This window comes from Borostomias antarcticus (genome assembly GCF_949987555.1).
Source record: "Borostomias antarcticus genome assembly, chromosome: 9".
Lineage (NCBI taxonomy): Eukaryota > Metazoa > Chordata > Actinopteri > Stomiiformes > Stomiidae > Borostomias > Borostomias antarcticus.
In genome coordinates, this window is record NC_140242.1 from 24,790,575 (window position 1) to 24,808,590 (window position 18,016).

Below are 18,016 nucleotides of genomic sequence, written 5' to 3' on the forward strand. Positions count from 1 at the left end.
GATTCCGTCAACCAGTACCGTTAATGTGATTTGCCTTATGTGAAAAAAGTATTTTAAGATTGACGGTAAATACTGTGTCGCTGGATTCTAAAATTATCATGAATTTAAATTGGAGGGCTGTATCCTCAATTACGGTAACTGTTTTCGAGTAATTACGGTTTTGATGTAAGGGAGTGTGTCAATGTAGATATTTAGAAACACAATAATTTTTAGTTAATTTTTTAAATCAAACCTCCACAGAAAACCTGCACTTTATTAATGACTACTACTAAAATGTGGGTGACAGAAATGTTGCAATTTGCCATGCTTACTTTATTTATTCACTTTTCGTCCTGTTGTAATGTCAAGATGTCTGACCAGTTGTGCCATGATCCCTTAATGACGTTTCATAATGTCAGTCAAGGTGTCATGTTGCTAAGGAAGTTATATGAATTTAGCTAATAATGACTCCGATAAGGGCTAATCCCACCTATTATTGAGATGCTTTTATAAGTTTTTAATTGAACTGACACATGTTGATGATCTGGCTGTGAGATGTGTTGGGTTAGCCTTTTAATTTGTCAGTGCTCATCCCCACGTGAGTAGCTCGCGGACACGCTTACAGTACATGAATGTCAGGTCACATTCTCGGTTGTCTCCGCATAATGTACAATGTCATGGTTATTAGTCCAAGGCTACAACTGCCTCTTTTGAAGTCAACATTGTGTAACATGCTGTGAACCTGGCTGGATTATACTTAGATAAGAATTGCTGATCTATGATGATTTGAGTGATGATGCGTGTGACTTTGCGTACTAGCCTACAGTAGGTCTCTCCTCTACATGCAACCTCACTTATATTTGGTGGTGAGCCGTTTCTGGGTTATCTATGAATGATGCAGTTCTTTAATTACACACACACTCTCTCTCTCTCTCTCTCTCTCTCTCTCTCTCTCTCTCCCCCCCTCTCTCTCCCCACCTAGACTGCTGCCAGTGGCTTCTAACATCTGTGGATCTGAATTTGTCTGTGGTCCGTATTTGAAGATGTGCATTCTTCCTTGAACTGGGCCAGGCACTCCTCCTTGGCAATGTTTCGCCTACGGACTTTCAGCCTCTGCCTGCGCCGGGCCCTACATGGGGGGATAGTGAACCGAGACCAGGTCCTGGACCAGCTCAGCGTGTGCTCTGGTGAAGACCAAGTGTTTGAGGTGGTGGGGAGGAACAAGGCCAAGCTGAATGTGAGCCATGTGGGGTGTGCCATGGGCATGCTCTGGCAGTTCCAGAAAGAGAAGCCTCAGATGCTGAGGACAATCGAGTTGATCAGAGGACACCCACAGTTCCTGACCCTCAGAGTTCTGGCAGAGAACAAAATTTCCCTCATGGATGACTCCATGTTGGTGGATCTGCTCTACCACGTGCTCAGGTACAGAGCCTAGCGATTCAGGTCATGTATATTCTAGTCGTTGTCATTCTACGGCTTATATCAGTCTTCCATCTTCGTATTCAAAGGCTCAATGTGGAACATCATGACTCTCTTGTCCAGCACTTGGTTTCAGAAGCATGGCTCAGACTTGACAGGTAAACCTCTTGCCATACTGAGCGTTTATTCGGTGCAAATTAATTTAATTTTCGGTTCCCTGTAGTGCTTTGTCGCATTGCTTTTTTCAGATTTCCATTGCCGTCCCTTTCCAAGTTTGCCATCTGCCTGAGTGATCAGAGCCTGCAGCACAGTCCCCTGATGGGTCAGATTGCGGACATTGTGGATCAGAAACTGTCCTCAGTTGATGATGCCAGGTAGGTACGCCGATAGTGAGCTGAGAGAGGTACGGCACACAGCATGTCTGTGTATAGCTTTGCTTTATTTTCTATAATCTGTATGTATTTATTTCACAGGGTCCTGACAACGCTAATGATCAGCATATCATCTTTAGTGTCTCCTCGTCTACGTGATGCACTCATCCATAAAGCAAGTCACCTCCTGGACACCATGGATCCGTCACACTACAACAACCCGAGGAGAGTGGTGCAGTTCCTGCGCAACATCAAGTACAGCTACCGGCCGCTGCTGGAGAAGTGCAACCGGGCCCTCCTGCGCAACGTTCCCCACATGAACGCGGAGAACATCAGCATCATCGTAGGGTTCTACCAGGCGCTGCAGTTCAACAACTGTGACTTCCGCCTGGCCGCCAAACAGAGACTGTTGGAGCTGGTGGACTCCAGCACGGACCCAGTCTCCTTCACCAAGCTGTTCATCGCCCTCGGCCCCATGGCTGGACAGGAGACCAGAGAAGGGTGCAATTAGATCATATATTTATTTTTATATATTGTGTGTATTGTAATTGAACAATACAACTGACGGAAATCTTAACTTGATTGGTGTTAATTTTGAGTCAAGTCACAATTCATTGCATTTGAATATGACAATCTCCTATTCTCAGGTTGGAGAGTACAGCTTTGCTGCTGGCGGATGAGCTGAGTGCCCAGCAGGCCTTGGCTGTGGCAGACATACTGGAAGAGATTCGTTGTCGAAACCACCATTTGATCCACAAGTATGTTACTCTCCGTATCAGATCATGTCTTTATTAGCCTATAACCCCATATTGACTGTATACGTTATCTTTTGTCATGTGGTTACAGGATTGCATCAATACTCAACAAGAACATGCATGTGTACAAGCCAGTGGAGGTGGCCAGGATGACCCAGGCCCTGATTTTGCTGCACTACCAGAGCACTGAGCTCTTCAATAAACTAAGGAACACTCTGGTCAAGTGAGTGGTTCAACCATGAAGTCTTTCCTGCACTAGACCCTTCACGATGGTTCTAACAAGATTCCCTGACTGTGTTCTGTTTCAGTTTTTTGCAGAACACCATCTTCCCACATGAGGTGGTGATGCTGATCCGTGTCCTGTCGATGCTGCCTTACACTCGACTTGACGACCCTATCATATCACGGGTGGAAGCGGTCCTGCCCCAGTGTAATCTAAATGATCTCAACACCTTTGCCATGACCGTTGCCAAGTGGGTGCGCAGTGACCCCTCCTACAGACACAGTACGCCCAGCAAGTACATGCGTCTGCTTCAGACCATGAACCGCTGCGGGCGGGACCGCCTGCGGACAGCCGACCGGCTGGACCTTGTGCTGGAGGAGATCAAGTACCTGTCGGGGGAGTGGTTCGAGGAGATGCTGCTGGAGGAGGTCATGGCTACGCTCCAGAGGATGGTCGACCAGGTCACCTGGGCCAACGTAGCCGACATGGCGGTTTTCCTGGCCAGGACCAACCACTTCTGCCCCTCTCTGATGGACCGCATCGCTGATGTGATCACAGAGGATATAAACAAGGTAGTCTGAGAGGTTACTTTTTTTTTTTTTTATTATAAATTTTTTTACAACTTTTTTTCATTCAGGGCAGATACTGTAGTTTATTTACCCATATATACAGCAATGTGCATTTATACCAACCCCCTTTTTTGTCTCTTAAGATTCACTACTCTGCAACATATGGCGCGTTGTTACCCTTTGCTGTGTTGAATTATGATTCACCCAGGGTAGATGAGATGTTCGACATGTGCATTCAGCATTTCACACCACATATCAGTAAGTGATGATGGATGGAGTAAATCTTGTTTTGAGAATTCGTCAAAGGGCAGTGCGGTGGATTGATTTGACTGTTCTTCTAGGCTCGTTTGACCCCCACCTGGTAGTTCTTCTTGCTTACGCCCTGGCAATGACTGACTGCTTTCCTGAGGAGCTGGTTCAAGAAATCTTCAACATTGACTTCCTTGCCAAGCTGGATGCCCAGCTAGAAAGTATGTTGAAATGTTTGAGTTGAAATGGAATGGTATCAGAGAGACCTATTAAACTGTTCAAAGCGCCACCATTCTGTTTGCCAATCTGAAAACAACACATTTAGGTCAATTGAAACCAATGCAGAGTCACACCGAGTCAGGTCAAGAACCTTTACTATCACAAGGCAAATTGATTCGGTAGAGCTTCATGATAAAAAATAATGATAAAAATTACCATACAAGCATCATACACAATATAATATGGTACTAATGTTATGGTACTAATGAACAACTCTCCTGTGGCTTGGCAGCCCTGCCTGACCCCCTCAACATGCGCATCCGGCTGCGGCTCATGGAGCTGAACCGGGCCGTGTGTCTGGAGTGTCCCGAGTTCCAGGTGCCCTGGTTCCATGAGCACTACTGCCAGCAGTTACAGAGGAAAGGTGAGCAAACATGCAAAGAGAGTTAAGCTACAAGCTGTCTCATGTAAAGCACCTTGAATTGCCCTGTGGCTGAAATGTGCTATATAAATAAACTTGCCTTGCCTTGCCTTGCCTTACAAGACCAGGAGAATATTTCACAAAGCTGGCTAACTGACTAAGCCTGACTTTTGCAATGAGTAAAACCTGGAAACTCTTCAAATCTGGAACATGGACTGAAGTAAAACAGGCCAGGTCCAGCCTGGCTTATGTGCGTGGCTGGCTTGTTTCTGTTCAGGACTGGTTGGACAGAAGCTAGTCATGCCACTGAAATAGCTGTAAATTGAAATGACTTGAAATAATGTCTAATAAATGAAGATGGGTCTTGTCGCCTGGACACATCAGTTCCAATGCTTCCAATGCTAATCCAGCACAATAAGAGCGGGATAGCCAGTAAGCTCATGGGCTCACAACAACTAGCAGCAGCTTCCATAACATTAATGGTAGGGGTCAGTTGCTAAAGCAGTTACACTGATGATAACATAAAGTCATCCCCACCGGGTCTTGAACCCCGATCTCCTGGCTGGGAGTCCAATGCTCTCACCACTACTCTACTTGTGCAGTGGAGATCGGCAGGTTGATTTTGGTGTCCTTCTTCCAGTCCCTAGTGTGGGTTGGGGTTAGGATAAGGGTTGGGGTTGGGATAGGATCTGACCTATAAGGTAAGGAGTGTGGGTTGGGGTTAGAATAAGGGTTGGGGTTGGGACAGAATCTGACCTATAAGGCAAGGGGTAAAGGTCGGAGTGAAAGGATGAACATGTGGAGGTTTGGGGTATAGTCCCATAAAGTCATCCCCACCGCGTCTTGAACCCTGATCTCTCCGGAGAGTCCAATGCTCTCACCACTACTCTACTTGTGCAGTGGAGATCGGTGGGTTGATTTTGGTGTCCTTCTTGATTTTGGTGTGCTGGGACTACTGCCTCTTGTGGTGTCAACAGAGAAATGCAGGTCAACATTGCCCGGAGTGATGGAGGGAGTGATAACTGGACAAACACTCTCCTAGGTGCGCTGGCTTACAGCCACGCACAAAAATAGCTTTACAGGTGTTACTTTGTGCAGAAGTCAGGCTTACTCAACTGGCCAACTTTTACGTTGGACTCTGCTCCTCTCTACTGCCTATTCAGAGTAGGGTCTGTCTTTGTTCACATTTCAGGGAATGTTTCTATCAGTCTCGTGCAACAGCAAGTCCACAGAATGCTGGGAGAGGTCCTTGGTGGGATCAACTGTGCCCGAGTAGCAGTCCTCACGCCTTATTTCTACACAGTAGGTGAGTCAGAGTTTGAGCTTTTGGTTCAGTTTCACCTCTCGACACGCTAATATTTCCAGAACCTTGGGTGTGTGGTTATGTCAATGTTATTAAAGCTCAATGAGAATTTTTTTATAGTTCAATATTCACCTTTGCTTGCTATTAGTTTATGAATTGGCCTTAGCAAGACCCACAAATTTTTTTTGTGACATGAGACTGCATGAGACCCTGTGATTTTGGTATTTTGGTGTACTGGTTAGTACACTGGCGGGAAATCCTGTGGTGGAAGTGACGCGTTCTGCGTGTCACAATATCAGGAAGACAACAAACACTTCGCCCCGCAAATGTATCTATATGCACATAAAAGAAAGTAGACCAGTATTTACCTGCATTGAGGCCATCCTTCCAGAAAGTCCATTGAAGTAGCTACAGTCTTCCTATCCAGTCTGCTCCACACACGTTTTTTTATCATATTTTTTTCTCCATCATTACAGCGAGTGAGTGAGGAATTGTGGGAAGTGTAGTTCTTAAAATGCAGTGCCGATTTTATCACAACCAGAGAGGCCACCAAAGTGCCTAGATATCTCATGTAACTAAGTACTGTCCCTTGTCTTCCTAGACTTTGAATGTGTTCTGGACAAACACCGCCAGCCGCTGGCCTACAGTGAGCAGAGCCAGCTAAACATCTCTGATGGCAGGAAGGTCAGCTGGGGGTCCGATTCCCTGGGGAAGGACAGGACTGAACTGCCTCCTGGTGCACAGCGGTAAGAACATTGACAGTGGTACAGTAGTGTTGCTAATGTTTCATTACTGTCACTGTTGAGGCACTAAGACTCTGATTTCTTATTCTCTTGCAGTGTTGCTGTGGACTTCCTGGATTCCAAGTCCTTTTGCAAAAACTCTTGTCACATGAAAGGTCAAACCATAATGAGAAAGAGACATCTTGAGATTCTGGGATATCATATTGTACAGGTATGTAGAAGACAACCAGTCACCTCAATAATAACATAAAATGATGAAATAATGTCCGTTTCCAACGTATGGTGTCATTTTAACAGATCCCTCACTTTGAATGGAATTCTATGGAGCTGTCCACACAGGATGCTTGGAAGGAGTATCTAAAAAAGAAGATATTTACTGATTTGCCTTGAGGTCGATATTTATTATTTGGTAGAGTAATGTTGTTTCACCACTGAACTGTGAGAGAACCTTATCATTGAGATTTTATATTGACAGGCAGTCTGTTTTTTATCAAGGGCTTCTTATTTTCTCTCCAAAGCATAAGTTCACATGGAGCTACCTCACAGACTGCCAAGTGAAACTGTATCATAATGCTTTTATATTAAATGCATCTTTGTCAGTTGATAATAAACATTTGTTATAAAACAGTATTGATTCTGATTCAAACAGTATCTGATTCTGATTGTATTGTGGCTGATCAGCCATTCATTTTATCTGCCCAATATTGGTGAAATCAACTTAAAAGTGATGAGTACACTTCAACTTTTACTTGAAGAAAACAAGCAGTAATACAACAGGAGAAATTATAGTATGCTAAAACTCAAGTATACAAGTGAAAGTCACTCATGATTACAAAAAAAGTGCAGTCTTTTTGCTTACATCTAAGGGTACACTGCATATCCATATACACACCGCACTCACCCATCACGCCACACACGTACACTTAAACACTCACTTACACATTACACTGCATACTCACTGTATATACTCACTACACTACTTTTTGCATATTGTTATTTTTCTTAGTTTATACTTTGTTTGCACTCGCCCTTTGCATTGTCCTGTCTCGTCCCTGCACCCTGTCCAATGCTGTCTCAATGTTATGCACCATGACCGAAAGCAAATTGCTAGTACGTTGTAAAGCTGCCTGGCAATAAACGGATTCTGATTCTGATCACTTTCAGTTTATGTGCATAACAATGTTCACAATTGGGGCATCTTGGCAGGATTGAGACGAATGGTCACACAGGAGGCTCCTGCGGCATATCTCATCTCCTTCAGCATGCCAGTCCACTGTTTTTTATCTTCCTCAAACCTGAAACAGACGGGAAGAGGAAATTAGTCAATGTCAGATGCTTAGAGACCAGCATACTGGCATCTTTCAGTGGCACAGAAATCTTCATATACTTAATCCAAAGTCGGTGCAAGTGGATAGGGTTTGAGTATTATTCCTGCTAAAGATTTGTCTTAAGTGTGAGAAGAAAGCTTACTGCCAGATGTCCGTGACTTCGGTGGGAGCACACTCCTTGTTCTCCATCTCCACCACGGTGAAGCCACCAACCGAGTACAGCAAGCCTCCACAGCTCACCAGGTTGACTGAACTCCTCTCCTGAGGGAAGTCTGGGAAGGACACCCACCTGGAAAGGAGACAAAATGGCACATTCGAGAACAAACCGCCACATGCTACAACTGAGTACCCAAGCTCTTGACTTGTGGTGAAAAACAGACATACTTGTTGGTTCCAAAGTCATAAGCTTCACACGTAGCAATGAGTCCTTCTTCATTGACTCCTCCTGTCACCACAATCTTCCCTTTGTGAACGACGGCCCCAAACATGGATCTCGCCGTTTTCATCGAGTCCAACTCCTTCCATTCGGACTTCTTGTGGTTGTACGCAAACAATTTATTGATTGCTTTGCTGAAAAACAGACAGAAATAGAAAGATAAGAAGATGAACGCCCTTGATCATTCTTTGAAATGTTGAAAAGCTATGTTGAAGTGAAAGGAGTAAATACTTGTCATCCGTTTTCCCACCAATGCAGTACACCAGGCCATTCTCTGAGACAACACTATGGCCGTGAACTCTCAAGGGCAGTTTCTTGGTCTCCATCCACTTCATTTTACTAAAAGAGTAGAGAGGCAGTAGAGAGAAGGGGGACAAAAATACTTAGATAATGAAAGTTCAACATTGATAATATAAGCAGTGTGTGAAGTGTTGGATACTTACTCAACATCGTAGCACATCACTGAGTCAAGAGACTCATCTTCTTGTAGGTCCTTGCCAGCTACAGCAAAGATTATATTTTCACATTCCCCCATACTGAAGAGACATCTTGGAGAGGGCATAGGTGGGAGAGCTATCCAATCAGCAGCCAGAGTATCCAACTGCAAAAAAGACCCTGCTGTAAGCCTGTTCAACTGTTACACACAACTGATCATTGAATTTGATTTAACTGTTAATCTAATTAATTCAGTATGATATTGCCATTCAATAGGGCACGCCAGAGCAGATCTGCCAACTACCTGGTAGAAGTAGCACTGTAGCGGAGCGTCTTTCTCCTCTTCATCCACAAACAGTCCTCCCAGGACATAGAGGTTATTCTTCTTTGATGCCAGGCTCACGTGATTGCGGGGGATCTGCTCAGCCATGCCCGCCAGGAAGCATTCGTTTTCCACGCCGTCGTAGGCCACTGCAGCAGTGTCGTTCAGCATCAGGATAAGATCCTTGCCGTACATACCAACCCGACGGGTATCGTTCAGGTATCCAGGCAACACGCCATCCTCTCCTTCTTCCCCACTGGCCACCTGCTCACCCGACTCTCCCTTCTTCTTCTCTGGGAGTTTCCCAGCAAATGCCTCCTTGATGACTTTGATTTTCTTAAGGAGCTCAGGGTCAGACTTGATGATGTTGTCTGTCTCCACTTTATCCTTGAAGTATTTCTCTGGGAGCAAGCGGAAACGGATGACGTCGAAGGCCTCACCCAAGCTCTTAACGCGGTTCTCCTTGTCTTTCCTGATCCATTTCATCAGGGACTCAAACACAACCTCCTCTTTCTCTACATTCAGAGAGTCACCTCCAATGATAGCAAAGAGTTCATGAGATGCGAGATCGACAAATTCCTCCTGCTTGGCCACGATTTCAAACCGATCTGCAATGTAGGTTCGAGCAGCCACTGCCAGCCGAGGACAGCTGAGCGCCAGTGCCAGTCTGAAGATCGCTAGGCAATTGTTCAGAGACAATTTCTTCTGGAGATAATTAACGCACACTGTGAACACTGAAGGGATCTGGAAGCGGTTTGCCACAGCTAGGATGTCCTGCACGTTGTCGTCTGTGATGTCAATCTCTGCCGAATACAAGTAATTCACAATCATCTCCATTATCGTGGGGTCCAAATTCTCCATAACGAACTCTTTGTCCATTTCTTTACCATCTTCTGAGAAGTAAAGCTCTCGAAAATATGGACTGCAGGCTGCCAATATGAGTCTGTGGCAGGGCAAGCTTCTGTCTCCTACTTTAAGAATACAGTCAACAAACTTGTTCTCGTTCAGGAGCTCTTTCAGACCGTCCTGGAGCAAAGTGCTCTGAAACAGACGGAGATCTTCCCTCATGCCTTTAGGATCCATGATGAAGAAACGTCACTTGAGGAAGAGACGCCAGTGATGCAGTTCTCAGCACACTGTCCTGGCTGGGTTAGACTGAGAACTATACCCTGGCAGGTCTAAAGCCCCTTCAATATAACCATGTCCCCTCTAAATATAGACCCCCCACCCCATCCTGGAAGAATTCGGGTTGGCCAAATAGGAAAACTGAATCACACAGCTGTCACAGAGTGAAAGAACAACTGTGGACACCCGTCACCCACCAGAGCTGGTTGGCTATAACAATGTAATATGACCACACAAAACAGTGACAGTGCCACTGCAAATGGCATCACACCTTCAATGATGATTTGACAAACAATATTGCAAACTATTCAAGATGGAGCCAAAGTTTGCACATTTGTATTGGTAGCCATGACTGCTAACCTTTTCTGGATATCTTTTTGACAGTGATTCACTGGAGTGCAACTCCCACTGAGCAAGTTTTATATTTACATTTGAGTACATCTCCAAGGGACCGACTTACCTCATGACATAGGGGGGGTCAGTTAACAGCTGCTGTAACAACAGGTGACGGTCTGTCCTCTTCAACCATTTGTAAAACACTTGAGCCCCTCTGGCAGCTTTGAAAATAGCCTACAATCATTGTTCAAAGAACAAATGACTCAGTTTTCCTGGCCTGGTTCAATTCATCAGGTTAGTGAAATCGTGATACTTTAATTCTTCAATTTAACAAACATGATTATTGTATTTGATATGTTATATATATTTACAAATAATAGTACATACAAAAATTACACAATATTTCTCATACAAATTCACTACTGTAGCTCACCAACCATTTTACATGTAGCTGATACTGTACACCAAAAAATAAAACTTAAGTCAGATCTGTAAATAAATATGACATCTACCTGATATTTTTATACATTTAGATTACATCAGCGCTCACAACTGTATGGCTGTCTGATTTGAAAAGCTATGTTCAACTAACACGGCAATCCAAGTTGCTGATTTCAGCCCATAACCTCCCATAGTCCTTGAAGTGTGAACCCCTCCTTCAGTTTCTCGATGGCGAGGCCCAGCTCCTCGGAGAACACCGGCTCTCGGTCCTGTTGCTTTGAGATGAAACAAAACAAACATTAGTAACTTCTCAGTGACAGAGATAACACATCTAAAGGAGATGGAAGACAGTTCTGCCAAATTACCTTATTGCCATCAGCAAAGTAGGCCTGAAACACACAAATGAATACATTACACATTACATTAGTCACTTAGCTGACGCCTTTGTCCAAAGCAATGTACTGCTACTTACCAGAACAAGTGCATCTCCTTTCTAAAACAAGTGACAGAGCATAATCTAGTGCTGAAGGCAAAGTGCTAGAATAGCAAACTAAAAATACAATAGGTGCTTAAGAGGGATGTTCCTGTACACACACAATTGAAACAAAATTGAGTTTAGAGGGCAATCAATGACATTATGCCCTTATGAAATTCTGGAGTATAAACCGACTGATAGGTACATCTGTATAAACATGAGGAGCTCTAGGCAAACTAAATCCATGGTTGTGGTACATTGTGTTGTTATATGACTTTAGCAACCTGCTATTTTGAGAGTGTGAAAGCTAAGCCCTGACTCCCGGAGGAGGGAGGGCTGTGGAGCTGGACTGGGCCCGGAGGAGGGAGGGCTGTGGAGCTGGACTGGGCCCGGAGGAGGGAGGGCTGTGGAGCTGGACTGGGCCCGGAGGAGGGAGGGCTGTGGAGCTGGACTGGGCCTGGAGGACTGAGGAGCGAGGGCTGTGGAGCTGGACTGGGCCTGGAGGAGGCAGGGCTGAGGAGCTGGACTGGGCCTGGAGGAGGGAGGGCTGTGGAGCTGGACTGGGCCTGGAGGAGGCAGGGCTGAGGAGCTGGACTGGGCCTGGAGGAGGGAGGGCTGTGGAGCTGGACTGGGCCTGGAGGAGGCAGGGCTGAGGAGCTGGACTGGGCCCGGAGGAGGGAGGGCTGTGGAGCTGGACTGGGCCTGGAGGACTGAGGAGGGAGGGCTGTGGAGCTGGACTGGGCCTGGAGGAGGCAGGGCTGAGGAGCTGGACTGGGCCTGGAGGAGGGAGGGCTGTGGAGCTGGACTGGGCCTGGAGGAGGGAGGGCTGTGGAGCTGGACTGGGCCTGGAGGAGGCAGGGCTGAGGAGCTGGACTGGGCCTGGAGGAGGGAGGCGGGAGGGCTGTGGAGCTGGACAGAGCACACTCACCGTGAAGGCATCAGTCTGCTCATCAGGCTCTATCTCCACGTCGTCCGGGGGCTGCTCCACCGTCAGCTCCTCCAGCGGCTGAGGCTGGTGGGATTGTTAGGATTTTTTTTTTTTTATGGCATTGCGACAGGAGTCATGGTACAAGTACATCAAGGTTCAGCTGCTTAACTTGGTTGGAAAGTTGTAACCTAAACCTAGATCTAGAAATTACCCATGATGTCACCTTAACATGTACAGTTGAATCAACAATATTTGATTTGGGATGATTATTACTCAATTATAGGTTAATGACTTGGGTAAAACGGTAGTTTGGTAGAGGTGGTTCAACATTAGCCATTTGGATCAGCTTTAAATGAGACATTTTCAAGCATGCAGTATGGTATACAGTAGGTACCTTTTCCTCCATTTCATAGTCCACTCCAAAAATGGGATTGGCAGAGTATACTTTATGCAGTGAGTTAATCTCCTTAACTGCATCTTGAAGCTTATCCATTGGGTCAATCTTGAACCCAAGCACGTATCCTCCAGTCTAAAAGTCAGACAAAACATGCTCTGAACTTGTAATATTTTTATTGCATGGCAATTACGTTATACTTAAACTACGACTTCAATTACCTGCTGAGAACTTTCTATCACCAAAGCTAGACCAAACTTGGAGTCTCTTATTCTGATGGAACGCTTTCAGGAAAAGAAATCACATAAGAAAATTAGATGTGTATAGGGGATATACTGCTTTTCTTTCATACTGGCGTACTTGTTCAAATCATTGACAGTCTTCATTAGAAATACATGTTGATTTGTAGTAAACCATACTTACAATCTGAAGATAGGGAATGCTGACATTGAAGCTCTCGTTCATATTGGCGTGCCACACTATCCGAACGTTGGTGATGAAAAAGGTTCCTAGATTTCCCTAAAAGACAATATGTTGGAAAAACTTGTGAAAGCTCACAGAGCTGGGCCTCTGCAATAGAAGATTTTCTTGGGTCTATTTACTGAAATCGTTGTGTAGCAAAGTACCTGGTCACTGGAGAGATTCCACACTCCGTTGATTTTGTCATACACTTGCTCCTGGGGCAGGAGCCTCAACTGTTTATTCTGAATTAGAGCTCCTCTCAATTTCAGGTCACGATACATTTTAGAAGTCTCGTAAGCTCTGGAAAAGTAAAACAATTAAAATATAAGCATATAGCATGAATGGACAGACATCCCAGTAAACAAGGCAAGCGTGGTGTAGACAGGGACAAAGATCAGTTGAACTGTCTTACTTTTTAATCTGTTGAAATGTGATGTGAAACGTGATACACCTTTACAAATGTTCTCCAAAATAGATTTTCATAGAGGATGTGTTAGGGGAAATACCTGTGAACCGCAATGACAGATGTGAATAGCCTGGGACTCCCTGGGACCACATTGGTAAAGATGAACTCAAATCTGGTGTTGTTGGACTTTGTCAGGATGTAAAGTGCTTCAGTCTGGCCCCTAAGTTTCTGAAAAAGAAAATGTAGACCATATCTTAAAATGTATGTCGCATGTAGGCTATATCTGAAAATGTAATGTATGTCTTAAAATTGCAAATGTGTCAACAAGTTAATCTACCTAGTAACACTTATGTCCGTACTTACAGAATTAGCTGTCCGTGTCGTGATGTTAATGATGGAATTGTATCCTACGGCTAGAAAACACAAACAAAATGACTGTTGTTTACAGTTGATTTCGGAGAACTTGCAGTCAATGGCCAAACTCTGGTACCAACTAAATCCAACAGGGGGTAATAGTAGTCTATGGAGATGACTGTGTTGTCCATACACAACCAAAACAGATGATTCATGTCATATACTGTAACTACAGTATACTGTACTCACACAAATTGACTCTTGGCAAAGCCAAAGAATGCCATATGATCCTTAAGTTGGTTACCAGGAGTCTCCCTGCAAATAAAGTAGTAAACACTAATATAACACAGTGGGAGACATGGAGGTGAAATGTAAATGATGAAAAAGTCATCAGCAAAACTTTCAGCAATTGATCAATAGAGGTTATTTGAGGTATATAGCTAGCTAGCCGGTCACCTCTGTCGCCATTGTTTCCTTTGGTATCCTCAATGGAATCAAGGCAGTCTATCAGGACTTCTCCTGAACGCGTTTTCATTTGCCTGAAAAAGTGGAGAAATGGAAGACATTCATTTTGTTCCATCGAGGATGCCGTTTCATTTGAAAATATGGCAAAGGGATCAATTTAAGGTGCAGTATGCGGTTTGTGATTTCTTAGCAGACTTAGGAAAATGTTTGAAAAATGCAACCGACAAAAATCCCGCCCCCTCCCTTCAGGCCCCTCTAAAGCCACTCCTCCAACCTAGGGAAAACAAATGACACTCTCTAGGCAGGTAGGTAGGTTGACAGGCAGGTAAGCCACCCAATCATTACAAGTCGGCAACTCAAAATGATTGAACACACTTATTACAGTCGTGTGACTTCCACAGATTACGGATTTATTTCAGAACACTATTCCATCGATTGCTGTAGGAATGTAAAGAGAATTGCAAAACAAAAAGTGCTTCTGAGCCAAACCACATACTGCACCTATAACGTCCCTCTGTCATCACCACCGTGGGAGAACTACTTCTGCCTTTTTATCCAGTAGTGTAGCAAACTGGCAAGGACGGGGGTCATAACTGGTGGTATTGCCAGGGGGAGGGGCCCTGCTTAGTGCATAAAGGGCCTGCATGGGTGGCTGGTCTCTCTCTCTCTCTCTCTCTACTATTGTGTCTCTACCCTGCCATCTTGTATCTTATCCGAGAGCGTGTTATTGTCTGTCTTTTCTTTAATAAACCACAAGGGAGAAGAACAGAACTAACGGCATGGCCTTTTTGTGAACGTTACAGTATTAAAAAGTATAGAGGGATTTACGTTACAGTATTAAAAAGTATAGAGGGATTTTGAGGGAAATTATGTGTTGTATCTAGATACAAGATACAGAGTATATATATATACTATACATGACGTGGAGTAGGTGATTATCTTACAGTATGAATGCAACATTTCATTTCATTTATGTGTGTATTTAGTTGTATAAACACGGCCTCAAATCATCAGTGTGAGTTTTGTAAACCCCCAAGCCTGAAATTCTTGGTAGGCATAACGGTATGGTATAACTAGATGAGGATCTATTTGACAGACTGAACTCCAATGTACCTGTACTCGTAATATAATACGAGTATACTATAAAAATATACTTTCTATTTCCATTCTATTCCAGGCGATGATGATGAGATCGACTACCATGCATAATGTTACAACGGAAGCATAGTGGAACAGTCCAGTGCGATTTACCCGGGATAGCGCGATTTACCCGGGATAGCGCCATTTACCCGGGATAGTGCAATTACCCACTTCAGAACGAAGACAGGTGGACGTCATTGGATGATTATAGCCCTATCGTCCAAATTAGCTAGCGTTAGCTAATAGCTATCCAGAGAGAGTTGCTAGAGATGCATAGCTGTGATCTGGAAGCCGAATTCATTCAGCCTCTTCTCAAATATATTTTCATTCATTGCTAGTTAGCTAACGCGAGACCGTCTCATGTTAAAGGTGTAGACATGACATTTGCAAGGAGAAAAAGTAAAACATTTTTGGTAAGTACATGTTTAGTTAACGTTAGCTAGCTAGCTAGGCCAGCTTGCTAGCATGTGCTAGCTATATTCACGTAACGTCAAGGTTTAGCACTGTAACTTACTGTGCGGTTATATCGAATCTAACATCTCTATCCTCCCAAAGAGCATCCAGCACAAACGCCATGGCTCCAGAGTTCGCAAGTGGTTTCGATAGTGTGCCGAATGAAAATTGATCGGATAACGTTAATCTTTTTCAGGCTAGTTTATATTATACCTCCATGAGCCGAGCAAGCTAGTTACTCAACAACAGATTACGCCGCCGTCTATCGCCATGGTAACGGACGGCAAGCACAAGGGGGTGTGGTTGGTTGGACGCGCGAAGTAGTGATCGCATGACCACGAGAGCATCACCACTGATAATAATTTCATAACCATGTCCTTCCAATACTTTGCCTCTTCGTCAAACAATCCCTTTTCTGGTTTAGGCCTACACAAGCACAAACCTCTCCCTCCAAATATCTATCTATCTATCTATCTATCTGTCTGTCTGTCTGTCTGTCTGTCTGTCTGTCTGTCTGTCTGTCTGTCTAATCTATTTATAAGATGTAGACAACATTTAAAGTTTATTGCATTTATTATAATTGACGGCAATCGGAATAACATAAAACATAAACGTCATACATTGAAAATAATTATTACTACTTAGTTACTTTGGAGACAAACCATGATTTATAAACGCATAATTTAAGCGGTGCAGCCACTTCTATAGCCTAGGAACTAACCCTAAAAGAGAGGCTCGTTACGTTATCATTCTCCTGTGAAACGCACGAACGTCGTTATGTTGAACGCGTTCGTGCACAACCAGTGATGCCAATTTAGCGAGATTTAGCGACTTTCCAGACCCCCCTGGCGACTTATTTCATGAAAAGCGTGTACGTGAGTGCATGCGCACATGTGCGTGTGCACGTATGTGCAGGTTGGTATGTGCGTGTGTCCGACGCACATGTACCACAGCCCACCACCAGAGGGCAGACGCCACATTTCATTTAGCGCGCAGCTAGTATAGCGTTTGTCGGGTTATCACTCCCTCCCTCCCTCCCTTACTCCCGACAATGTTGCCCTGTATCTCTTTTGGTCAGAGCATTGGACTCCCACCCGGGAGACCAGGGTTCATTTGACTTTATGGGACTATACCCCAAACCTCCACATGTTCATCCTTTCACTCCAACCGTTACCCCTTGCCTTATAGGTCAGATCCTGTCCCAACACCAACCCTTATTCTAACCCCAACCCATACTAGGGACTGGAAGAAGTACACCAAAACCAACCCGCCGATCTCCACTGCACAAGTAGAGTAGTGTTCAGAGCATAGGGCTGCATAGACCAAATGAACAGTAGATTATCATACTATTTTATAAGAAGGAGGCTCTGTGCGTGGCTCTACGCGCAGCCCAGCTCTGCAAAGCTAGGCTACTGGAGTCTGGATTAGTAGTTCCGCAGCCTGAGATTGCATTTTCGATCAATAACATCACTCCGAGCGAGAAGTAGGATGAATGCAACACAATGGTCAGAAGCTACATGACGTTATGTATATCATACTCTGGCGATTTTATAGGGGGGGGCAGGGGGGGCAAGTGCCCCCCCTGATTGGACAGCCCAACTCTGCTCAGATTCTTAAAAAAAAAAAAAAAAAACTTTTTTTTTTACTAATTAACACAATTATTAAATACATAATTGTGGTTTGTACCAGTTTGTGTTAGATCATCATTAATTTTAAAAGTGTATTTATTACTTAAACTAGGCTACCTTTAAAAATATATATATATTCATAATCCACTAATGGCACAACTCGTCCGTCGAAAAAAATGAGATCTGACTGTACTGCTCAGTGCTCAACAAGCTACAACTAGCAAACCTGCTCATAATGGCAAAAAGAGCTATAAAAACAATTTACCACTTCTTCATAAAATAAAATCTGGCAATGCTAATGAAGAAGCTACCACTCGAAATGACAGCGCAGCAGGTGCAATCGAATGCAGAAGTGCTCCAGAGGCTATCGGAGCTAGCACTAGCACTAACACTAACACCAGCACCAGCACCAGCACTAGCACTAGCACTAGCACTAGCACTAGCACCAGCACTAGCACTAGCAACATCACCATCGGCGAGGAAGCTAGCACCAGCAGGCAGTTGCAGTTTGATGTTGTGATGTTGGGTATGGCCTAGTGCTCGGTCATAAAGTCATATTGACATGCTCGTGGTGTCTAGATGAAGTTTGATGCGTTGTACATATTGAATTGTCATACGGATTTCTTATTAGCATACT

The 18,016-nt window shown here is 44.3% G+C and overlaps 3 protein-coding genes across 3 annotated transcripts; 1 reads left to right on the forward strand and 2 right to left on the reverse strand.

Moving 5' to 3' along the window:
- Positions 1-437: 437 nt before the first annotated feature.
- fastkd1 (FAST kinase domains 1) lies at positions 438-6,787 on the forward strand. The gene is made up of 15 exons (XM_084443210.1): positions 438-577; positions 962-1,401; positions 1,488-1,556; positions 1,647-1,772; positions 1,872-2,270; positions 2,417-2,527; positions 2,616-2,747; positions 2,833-3,319; positions 3,460-3,574; positions 3,658-3,786; positions 4,077-4,208; positions 5,398-5,511; positions 6,110-6,254; positions 6,348-6,462; positions 6,549-6,787. Exons 2-15 carry the CDS (start codon positions 1,067-1,069, stop codon positions 6,639-6,641), a joined length of 2,502 nt encoding a protein of 833 aa, XP_084299336.1. The 5' UTR covers positions 438-577; positions 962-1,066; the 3' UTR covers positions 6,642-6,787.
- Positions 6,788-7,421: 634 nt separating this feature from the next.
- Positions 7,422-9,855, reverse strand: klhl41a (kelch-like family member 41a; the record flags this gene model as incomplete). Its single annotated transcript, XM_084443067.1, has 6 exons — positions 7,422-7,546; positions 7,722-7,868; positions 7,964-8,149; positions 8,247-8,354; positions 8,459-8,616; positions 8,755-9,855. 6 exons carry the CDS (start codon positions 9,853-9,855, stop codon positions 7,435-7,437), a joined length of 1,812 nt encoding a protein of 603 aa, XP_084299193.1. The 3' UTR covers positions 7,422-7,434.
- An 852-nt stretch (positions 9,856-10,707) lies between these two features.
- bbs5 (Bardet-Biedl syndrome 5) lies at positions 10,708-15,896 on the reverse strand. The gene is made up of 12 exons (XM_084443076.1): positions 15,813-15,896; positions 14,150-14,232; positions 13,943-14,008; positions 13,703-13,752; positions 13,440-13,567; positions 13,098-13,233; positions 12,895-12,990; positions 12,693-12,755; positions 12,472-12,606; positions 12,078-12,161; positions 11,040-11,063; positions 10,708-10,949 (listed from the first exon to the last, which is right to left on the reverse strand). The coding sequence occupies exons 1-12, from the start codon at positions 15,872-15,874 to the stop codon at positions 10,848-10,850; spliced, it is 1,029 nt and encodes a 342-aa protein (XP_084299202.1). The 5' UTR covers positions 15,875-15,896; the 3' UTR covers positions 10,708-10,847.
- Between the last annotated feature and the right edge of the window lie 2,120 nt (positions 15,897-18,016).